Genomic DNA, 11,347 nt, shown 5'->3' on the forward strand with positions numbered 1-11,347 from the left:
GGTCATAAATCATACAGGCAAGGTTCTGGTTTCGTGTGCCCTGGCTGTATGTATATTATCCAAACTAGAGGTCGACCGATATTGATTTTTACAGGCCGACACCGATTATCGACACACTCACAAGGCCGATAACCGATATCATAGGCCGATAATAATATAGAAGGAGCAGAGAATCATTTCGCCTAAAATATTATATATTAGGCAAGATGGCACTTGTACAAATGCCACCGAAAGCTGAACAACAAACGAGAAAACTGAAAGTAAAAAGAATTATCGCTTAACTGTGCACATTCATTGAAATTTAGGATAACCCAAAAAGCAAAACGTGATACAGAATTGCAGATCAGTACAGTAGAGTTAGATTGTAATGCAGGAAGCATATTTTCTCTGCATGCTCATCCAGTTAAACTTGTCCTGCAAGGGCAAATCTGTCGCGTATCGCCCTTTGTGTCGTCGATTTCTTCAGATTGAGAACACAGAGTATCGAATTTGCAATATTTTTGATTTTTTTTTTATATATTAAATATCGGCCGTCATAGGTCGATATCGATAATCTGGAAAGTTCCAAAAATAGGCCTCGATAATCGGCCAGGTCGATAATCGACCGACCTCTAATCGACACTCGTATATCAGCGGTGGTACGCGGGTGGAAATACACACTGTTCTCGTTCAGACTTCCCTGCTTAGCGCACAGCTTGGATTGGCGGTGCAAGACTTAGAAAGCTTTACAAGGCTAAATCTGCACCTTCCTTGTCCAGCGGCATCTGCACATCATGCACTCATGGTATGCATTGCATATGCACAGTTCGTGTGTATGTATAACATGAGTCGGTGTATGTGGCTCAAAAACACCAAGAACAGAAGTATACTCGGACTCATTCCTATTCCCTAGTATTTGCATTTCGTGTCTGTGGTACTCGCTTCATTGGTGCAGAATCTTAATGACTTTCCATTGTTTTCGTGCTACAGAATCTATGTAGAGTATGTTATAAAGTCATGCCAACTATTTCTATTGGTACCAACGTATCGGAGAGTGCGGAAGAATGGAAAATAGCCGGTATAATAGTCGATGCAATAGTTATATCATCAATCTGCGTGACTGCGTTGGTTGTGCTGTCATTCGTGGTGTACGGAACTCGGACGCGCAAATGGCGCGTGAAACCCGGGTCGTCGAGTTTGAGCAGCGGAATGAGCTATGTGCTTTGCACTATCGCCATGTTTTCGACAATCCCAGCTTTGGTAGGGATGGAGATCTTGAATCAACACCCACGGATCTCCGCCGGTCGCGATTTGTGCAAAGAGCTCGTGGATGTGCAAGCCACGGCCTACTTCGCATCGATTTACGTCACCTACCTGTTTATCTGGTTTCTACAGAGGCGAATTTATCAGCACCCCTGCGTCAAGGAAAGAATTAGCAAGAGGATGAAATATCTGAGCATAGTAGTCGTTATTCTTCTGACTGCTTCCTTCACAGCAATCTGCGCTGTCTACAACGCGTTCGGCAAATACATATCGGTAAATACTGTGTGCTTCTTCAATTCCAGTGCATCGAAGAAGTTGGCGATTAATTTAATTGGCATGGTTTTTGTGCTGACGCTGCAGTGCTTGTTGCTGTGGTCAGCAATTTACGCCGCGATACGTGCTAGATTCCCGTCCGCAAATGAATATCACCATTACGGTGAGACCGCACCGGATTCGAGAGGATACAATTGGAAAATCCTTTACCGGTGGTTTCATCCGAACGATTCTAAAGCGCATTTCGGGCCGGTAGAAAAAACAGTTCGTAGAATGGTCGCATATTCTCTGATTATCATCGGAACTGACGTTATTGCTGTTCTTGTCGATGTGGTTGTTTTACCGCTCAGCCTACCAGTTTCGTTGCACTGTCTCGGGTACGGCCTTAGCGGCGTGATCAATGTGTTTTGCGCTGGCTCTATTTTCGGGTATGCGGAAAAGTTTTTGTGTATGTGCTGCCCAAAGAGACAGGAAGGGCAACATTTCGGGTCTCGCTCGGATCAAAGTTTGAATTCCGTACGTATATCGAATGAACAGTAGGCTAATAATCGTACTAATCAAGAACTTCATGGCTTTCTATCAGGGCTGTGGAGTCGGAGTCGGACTCGGTGGAGTCAGAGTCGGAGTCTGGGTAATTTTCGTTTGATGGAGTCGGAGTCGGAGTCGGAGTCGTGTAAACTATCATAGCTGGAGTCGGAGTCGTGAGGAAAATACTGACTGGAGTCGGAGTTTGTGAGAATGACCCTGACTTCGACCCCGACTCCAACTTCTCTGTCACGAAAACATTTGCTTTCAAAGGATTTTCAATAGAATTTTTATGTACCACCAATCACTGTTATTAATAACCACACAGATCAGGTGCGACCAGCCCGTGGCACGCAGGCCAAATTTGGCACACGAGGAGGTTAGGTGTGGCCTGCGAGTTAATTCTTGAAATTATTTATGACATCAGGTACAATTGCAAGGCCAATCAAAATTTGATTAGCATGACCGCGAAATTTGATAATGACTAAAACAACAGTTCTGACGCATTGACGTATCCAGGGGCCAGCCACAGTTATCCCAGATCTTCGTATATGACCATAAAGTAGAATATTTCATAGCAGATTTATTTGACTTGAAATTTTTCTCGGTACTTCGCATGATTCATTGTCCCTAGATTTCTTGCATTCAGTATTTGAGCCCCCTTCTGAAAATTATAAATATATATTATTCACAGAATTAAGTCTAACGATATTCGCAATTAAGAGATAACGTGTCGTCCAACATGCGGCTTCGCTTGTGCACTCGCAGCGAGATCGTCAACAAAACATTTGCACAAAATGATAGAGGCATGTTCACTGATACCGTCGATTTTGCTATGTCTAAACGTCGAATAATCCTGTCCTTGCCAAATGAGCCCAGTGGTATACAGATGCGACCCCCAATGTATGTTTGCAACATATTTATTGATATAATTCAGTCATTATCTTGCAAAAAAATTTCGCGCTTCGCGCGACCAAGGACTGATTGCGCACTGCACAGTTGCATGACGTATTGTTAATAACTTTAGAGCGTATTAATATAAGTCTTGTTTGCAATGTTACCTAATTCGGTTCGCTGCTATCGGACGACTAAAAAAAGGTTATCAACATTCCAGTTGACTGTGCAATGGTTCGTAAATCTCATGTGACCCTTTGGCCGAAAAAGTTGCTCACCCCTGATATAGATAAAATTGGACAATACTTGCAAATCACAACTCAGTTGCACAGGGGAAGAAAATCGCAATATGCGTTTTCGTGATGCAGTCAAAATTGATGCAATTTTTGGAATTATACCATGATACTGTGACAAAGCAAATGCATCGGCTGGTTTTGTAAAATTGTATAAATCATGTAAATATGACCAAACGATTCTTCCCACTTGACAAAATTAAAAATATTTGTAGTGTAGCTTAGCTGTTTGGGTCGAACAAATGATTAAGAAAGACTGCAAGTCCCAATCCTTGAATACTTGATTAAGTACATGTAGACTAGACATAGGCTATGGTCTTTGACTACTTAACTAAATTCCATTTATGACCAATGTATGTCAGTAGTAAGAGTGTGTGTGCTTGTAATCAGGATAGTGTGTAATGACAAAATTAGTAAGTTCAATCTCTTTATTAGTTGCTGACTCATACAGATGAGCTACACTTGGATTTTTTATCTACATTTTTATTAAACAGGATTGGATATCTGCCATATTTGAATGATTCGTTTCGTACATTTCAGGATATTAGAGAGTGCATGTTATAAAAACTTGAAAAAGGAAGGATATTTAGCAAATCTTTCTTTCATGTTAGTTGCATAGTGGATAATTCGAGCTGTGCCACAATGAAACAATTTAGCATGCCACCGTTAATCATATATTTGCATATGTTTAATGGTTGTATGATAGTCATTCAACAGACAATGTGGCATATAATTTTCGAAGTAAATTGGTAATAATGCTGGAGTCGGAGTCGGGAGTCGGAGTCGGAGTCGGTACGTTTAAAGACCCAGGAGTCGGAGTCGGAGTCGGAGCCGGAGTCGGTGGTAAAATCTATCGACTCCACAGCCCTGCTTCCTATGGCGGAGTTCAATAGTCTTCCTTCACATGCCTGAGCGCTTCATTGCTGACCAAACTAAAATAAATCAGTCCTATAGTTTTTCCACGTATTCAACCATCCCGAAAGCACTTTGCGCAGCACTGTATATATGCAGGTTGCCTCTCTTCTAATGACATAATTCTAATCTTCTAATCCTTTCATATCAAAATGTATATGCTCCTTCTACTTCGGATGGCGATTATGATAAAATGCCATGTCTCAGAGCATAACGGAGCTTGTGCCTTTTCCCGACAGGGCAAAACAAAAATATCCATCTAACACAGTGGTGTTTAATCTTTTTGCTACTCACGGCCTAATTTTGATTACATATATAGCGTCCGGCCGCATTCCAGCGGACAGTCGTAATGGGATCACCCGGACGCTAAATATACATGTAAAATTGGCTATATACAGGGGGACTTCCCATCGGAGACAATCCTTGTGGTGTTCTCTGTCATCACTGGTTGCTTGTTAAATACCTTGCTCGTGAAAATTTCTCATGGTAGAAATAGAACGTCCCCACAGGATTAATATACGCACCGAAATCACGAGTATTCTTGTTATGAAAAGTTATTGTTATTGGTCTTTTAGTCGCGCCGAGCGCGGAAAATTTTCAACTTCATGAATGATTTTTGTCGATAATGTTGGTAGTTGAACAATGTACATTGTACATATTACTGTAAAATACTTATCCTTTCTAAACCCACGTTTTCAGATTTCTTCGATGTCGCCGAAGACCTTGGGCACATAACAATGAAACATCATAGCGTTGTTATTAATCACTTTGTTACGTGTTGAGGTCCCATCAGGATTGTCGGCAGAGTTATAATATATATTGAAGTTGCCCAGACGTACCAGAATAACCTTCATGTTTGAGCCGTGCACGATTACAAATATTTCATTCCTTACAGGTCGCAAATCTTTCGTTTGCGGTGTGCATTTGTAAGGTGGGTCTCAAATTATAAAGTCAATACTATAATAAAATCGACACATCAAGTCGCCACGAATCGCGCGAATAAAATTATTAAGTTGAATCGGGGCCTAGGATACTTATCGTAGTATCGTAGGCCCCGGTTGAATTAAAATCTCTTTGGAAACCAATTCGTAAATTCAATTGGCCTGTTGACGGCCGCCAACACACGCTCATTTAATTAAGCGTAGGCGGTCGCGTGATCATACTTCTACGGTCGCAGGTTGGCACCATGATCTAGCACTATCGCTATATGTAATATATTTGTCGGTAACTCGTGAATCGTTTTTCTCAGTGTAAGCAAGCTAAACATTCGTCGTTTTCAAACGTGTAGTAAGGATCAATGATCACGTGAAACCTCAAATTGTTTTATTATTCAACTTTGCCTCATTGCCGCCTGCCTGGACTGTGCCTAATACTTGTCGATTACTTTTGTCAAAGTCGATATCTGTGTGCTGAGTATACTTTGATTGTGGTAAGAAGTACAGTATGGGAGCAGAGAGCGCTCATGTTGCAACAGATTACCGACAACCATTCCACACGTTTTATCATGCATCTCCACGTTCTATATTTCAAACTGTTCGTTATGACGCTATTGTGCACTGTGTGCTGTAGACATTTATGTGTTCACTGTATTATTATATATGCATGCCACGCATTTGTAGAAACATGACCGAGGTTCACCAGTGAATATCACATGTATATAGATTATGATCCCTGATCGGTGGATAATCCGAGAAATATCAACGAAAAACTCACATAACTCCGCTTCTACTGGTCGGAATTGTGTCAAATTTGTTTTGCATCGTCTTTGAAGACAGCTCAACAATTTGATGAGGTTGGCAAAAAAATATGAATTTTTTTTTAATTTTCCATAATAAATTAAAAATTTTAATTGGATCTGCGGAGTCCTATACTTGTTAGAATTGAACCAAATTTGGTGTGCAGTGTTTTTGTGTGTAACCTGACGATTTAATAAGTGAATGGCTGGAATCCGGAAAAAAAGTCATTTTTGAACAGCCCTAATGATCAATCATCTATACTGTCTTACTTGTTGCGAAACAACGAATTGTCATCCAAAACAATGCACCGTGCTTTTCTATAGTGGGACACTATCATGCATTTATACCCAATAAAAGTAAATGTTGATGTTCGAAGTCGAGCAAGATTCTAATTATGAGCTATGGAATATCCAGCTTCACATTTTACGCGTGTATACATGATTTTGCTTTTTCTTACAGCTGTTTCTTCAAATTTCATCCACCTTTATCTTTTCTCAAATGACTGTTCTCCCAGATTTAAACGAATATTTTAACGATGATAAATAACGCAACCGACTTTTACGATGATTGGAGGACAGTACTCATCGTGATCACCGTTATCGACGTGACAGCAGTCATTTTGGCATGTTGGGCATTCATGTCCGTGATTATTTACGGTACAAGGACCGGAAGATGGACAAATCGACCTGGCATGTCCAGCTTGACCTGTGGTAAAACATACCTTCTGTGCATCGTGGCAATTTTCTCCATAATTTGGTATTTGGTGACAATTGAACTCGTCAATCAACATCTACGTATCGCAGGAGGCAAGGATTGGTGCAAACCAGCAGTAGACTTGAGCGTAACTTCATACTTTGTGTCTCTATACGCAACTTACATGTTCTTATGGCTGCTGCAACGGAAGATATATCAACATCCTTTCGTGAAAGAGCGAGTCAGCAGGTGGATGACCTCATTTAGTCTGATTTTCGCGCTCATTCTCGCCGTGACCTTGATTGCTCTCGTGATTGTTTACAATCTACTCGGGAAGTACAAGTCCACCGACGGCGTCTGCGTTATCAACAACGACAACAACGGGAACAGTAATATTATTAAGATATCTGGATCGTGCGGTGTCGCAGTTCTGCAGGTCGCTTTGATATGGAGCAACGTCTATTCGGCGATATGCGCTAGATTTCCATCTGTACTCGAAGATAAAACTCAACATGTAGTGAAAGGTTATAATTGGAAGATCTTTTGTCGCTGGTTCTTGCCGAGCAAATCAAACGTCTTTTTCGGACCCGTCGAGAAAATGGTACGCCGAATGGTCGGGTATTCACTCTTGATAATATCAGCTGAAATCACAGCCGTGCTCCTGGATTCTGTGACCAATTCTGTCACTCAGTCACAACCTCCCCTCGTGATCTATTCGGTGTTCTACGGGATTAGCAGCACGGTGACAGTATTTGCGATGATTTCTCTATTCGGGTTCGCATCTAAGATTCTATCGCTCTGCTGCCCGAAGCGGCAGCGAAGACAGGTGTCGACCATCCGAGTCACGTCAGAACCGCCCAGCGAAGACGTCACAATTACAGATAGACTGTAGGCCAGGGTTGTAACCAGGTAAATTAAAGTTCCGAGTCACAAGTCAAACCCACTATTATAGTTTCGATGGAGTCAAGTGGAGTCATTTTCAATTCATCACAGAATCAAGCCCAAGACTTTGAGCCGAGGGTCGAGTCCGAGTCCAAGTCATTGTGCTCACTGGTCAGTTTCTAGTTCAAGTCATGTTCAACCCACTTTTTTCAACTATGCTCGCGTGTTATAGAATGCCTCGCATTCATATTATAGTAACCTTTCTCACTATTATCAATTTCTGGTCCTATTTTCCAAGTACCACGACTGATAGACGAAATGCAATAATGTGGTCACTCTGCTATTCTTCGAAGTTACAATGAAAAGCATGTCTTGGCCATCCTAGTCCAGAGTCATATCACTTGGTCGAGTCATGCGCAATGACTCGAGTACAAGTCGAGTCAATACACAAGTGGACTCGAGTCGAGTCATTTTTCGTATTTCAAAAATAAGGACGCGAGTCAAGTCAAAATCGCGACTCGAGTCATTACAACCCTGCTGTAATCTCGCTGCCACTGAGCAGACGACGATTCATCAAGAATCAGAACATAAGACTTATATACTCAAATTTGGTCAACGATGGTCAATTAATTAGCCTGCAAGTAGAAGCAGTGAATAATTAGGCGCGTCAAACTACTTCACGAGGAAGTAGAAAATGAATGATTTAAAAAATACGAAAATTTCGGAAAGTAAATTTGGTGGAGGGTTCGCAGTTAATCGGTGGTGGTGGCTGAATATATTTTCGGCGGTTGCACTGATTTGTCATTATTCGTTTTGTGTTAGTGGCAGATGTGGTCAAAGTAGCCATCGTTGCTACTCAATTAGAAATGAAAGTCACGCAGTAAATATTCACTGATGTAGAAGTAGAAGTATTGATTTCCACGCAAGTAAAAAGGTGCGTATTGGAAACCTGTAGCTTTGCCTAACAGCTGAGAACTTTCAAGAATAAATAGCCTGGCATCATAACCTCATCATGAGTAGTGCAGGTAGGCAAAATCTACTTGGAGTATTTGGAAAAGTAGAAGTATACTTCTTCAATGCCTTACCTCTAATCAAATAGCAATGCTGATCCCATCGACCACCTCTGCCAGCAGTGCCCACATCGGCCTTCAATTTATCTCGATATGCCTTGATTCTCGATTGAGCGTGATCATTCTTACGTTACTTCGCTTTTATATTGTGTCTTATGTTATTGTCATTGGCGCAGTGGTTCTCAACCTTTTTGTCTTCGCGGACCCCCTTTGGACTGTCACGGACCCACGCGAACACCCTATACAGTATTTATTTCAAATGTAGCTCAATTATCGTGCAACTGTCATCTGCCTTCTGCAAATATTAATTGTAGGCTAGTGATAATCAGCAACAAAATGGTTTTTCATTAAAATAACATCATAATATTTATGTAGAAATTGGGAAGATTTTTATTTTTCAAAGAGAATCTTGTAGCTACTTTTCTTGAAATACACGGTCGTGACTTTAAAATCCGCGTCGTCGATTTGATATGAACGAATGCCGGAAATCCATTTCCACAACGACAGGTGGTGATGAATGTAATAATATTGCGGAACGCTTCCGACTACACCTTTGGGTATGATCGCAACCTCGGCTATGGTGCCAGAACTCAGAAACAGATTTTTAATGAACATACGCCAGAGCAGTTGTTTCCATCGATCAGCTCATTTTTGAGTTGTTCAGGAATAGCGGCTATGTATATCGCAGGGGAAAATGAATTATTGCAAACGAACCTTTTCCAAAACCCCAGCAAAGCATCTCTAAACAGCAATATGCTTGTATCAGTAGTGTATTGGCAATTTGCCAATTAAAATGAGTTTGCAAATTAGAATATTTCATCTCAGACGGTCATCCTGTTTATGTGAGTCAGGAAGTTTTAGCAGTTAAGAAGCCAAACTTCCTCGTAATTTGTCTCTTTCAAAAGAAATATAAATTAGGTTACCAGAAACTATTTTTCAAATTTTGAGGATTCGTGGACCCTTGAAAATGCTCCGCGGACGCGCGGATGAGAAGCAATGCATTAGCGGATTGCTGCGATCTTTCGCTGATCGGTACCGGCGTTTCACAAGACAAATTATCTGATTTTCTATTTAGTTGAGCTGAAAGCTGACGAGTATTCAATCTAAATTGTCGGGGCTTTGATAACTCTATTTCAACTTCCGCAGTTTAAATCATTGTGTTCTATTTTGCTGTTATAGAAGGTTTTTATAACTTACCTGCAAAGTAGGCTAATTATAATTACACATTTCGTATATATATTATGACGTTATTGTCGCTTGTACTATATCCGGGGCTTTTACAGCCCTATTTAAACTTTCACAATTGAAATCATAGCGTTCAATTTTCCTGTTATAGAATGTTTCTTATAACTGAGCTGCAAAGTTATTATAATTACAAATTTCATATATATGATGACAAATTTGGTTGCGCACATGATGCACTGTTCCTTAATATATTATATGCACTAAAGACTGACAATTTCACTTTCTACTTTTGCTGAACCTACTCACACGTCTCACGGAATGACGAGGATTCGAAATTCCTTGGGATTTTTACGGTTATATGACTTGAACTATTCGTGAAAAGGGGCGTGTTTTGAAATATGGCAGTGTGTATGCAGTAATCTGCCTTAGTCTCGTGCCAACTCAATGGAAATGTTAGATATGTTGGCTGTCCGTAATCATATGGTTATATCTGCGGCAGAAGTTGACCGCCACATGAAAAATATTTGCATTTCCATAGTCTACGCGCGGTATATAACTAGTAGTCTTGTTGCGACGCCAAATACTGCTGATATTACATCATACCAATCAATAACCGACGTAATCTGAATGCAAGAAACAGTAGCTAAGTGATTTTTGACAGTTTATCTATAACAAAGAGTGCCGTGCTCGGCGATTGCTCATTATTATTATTGATGTATAGCGAGTTTGTTGAGTGTATTGTGACAGTGTGCATTGTAAAACATCGACTGACATTATAGGAGGAAGTGCAAGGACAAGGAAGCGTTAAGTAATAATAAACAATGCGCTTCGCCTGGTTCTGTGTAATTTTGATCATGACTTCGACACTTTTCTAATAGCAGACTTCAATCGGCGATTCTCAATCACGTGGTAGACCGTGGCATTCGTGGAGCCGGCATTTTAACTTGATAAGAGTGTACTATATTTATAAGCATGCTTTACCGTTAATAGGTTATCAGGGATTGACACCACGGTATGAATGGAACACAGCATTTTAATTCAAATGATGCGAGCACGTATAGGGACGCAGCAAGGTATGCACGTGGGCAAGTAAACTCTTAGTGAAGAGTGTGTGTTTATTCACAGCCAAAGGGCCAAAAGAGTGGTAAACGAAAACACAATTTAACTCAGAACGATATCGCTGTATATAATTTGGGATAAAATGTTGTACTCGATTTATTCCGCGGTATGTGTCTGAGGTAGGTTCTGGTTTCGCGTGCCATGGGTGTATGCATGTTCACAATCTTATATCAGGGGTGGTACACGAGTGGAAACACACACTCTTTTCGCTAAGGTTAAAGGGCAAATCAGGTAAACATCACTTCAGGATGCTAAAGCTCGTTTTCACACACATCCCAATGGGGGAAGACCAACTAAACACAATTATTCTTATGGCTATCTATGTCAGGGGTGGCGTGCTGGGTTCGATTCTCGTGTACCTGGAAATCCCAAGACAGTGGTACTTGTAAACAGAACCCAGTACATTCTCGGATATCTCCATACGGATTGGAGTATTTGAGATATTTATAACCATTAGAACGGGCGTGAAAGCAAGGTTTCGTATCAGAGAGTACCGATGTCGTGCCAGAGTTGGGCCACAAGA

The 11,347-nt window shown here is 40.9% G+C and overlaps 1 protein-coding gene across 2 annotated transcripts; it reads left to right on the plus strand.

Moving 5' to 3' along the window:
• The first annotated feature begins 996 nt into the window (after positions 1–996).
• On the plus strand, positions 997–8,971 carry LOC145446166 (uncharacterized). 2 transcript variants are annotated; one of them, XR_013917220.1, is made up of 2 exons: positions 997–3,048; positions 3,139–8,971. XR_013917220.1 is itself a non-coding variant. In XM_080324401.1 (2 exons), the coding sequence occupies exons 1-2, from the start codon at positions 997–999 to the stop codon at positions 4,872–4,874; spliced, it is 555 nt and encodes a 184-aa protein (XP_080180527.1). In that variant the 3' UTR covers positions 4,875–8,971. The 2 variants fall into 2 exon arrangements, 1 of the variants encoding a protein (XP_080180527.1); XM_080324401.1 differs by having other exon boundaries at positions 997–1,515; positions 4,839–8,971.
• The last annotated feature ends 2,376 nt before the right edge of the window (positions 8,972–11,347 follow it).

This window comes from Botryllus schlosseri, chromosome 9 (genome assembly GCF_051294905.1).
Source record: "Botryllus schlosseri isolate E-star chromosome 9, Bs_hap1, whole genome shotgun sequence".
In the NCBI taxonomy this organism is placed as follows: Eukaryota; Metazoa; Chordata; class Ascidiacea; order Stolidobranchia; family Styelidae; genus Botryllus; species Botryllus schlosseri.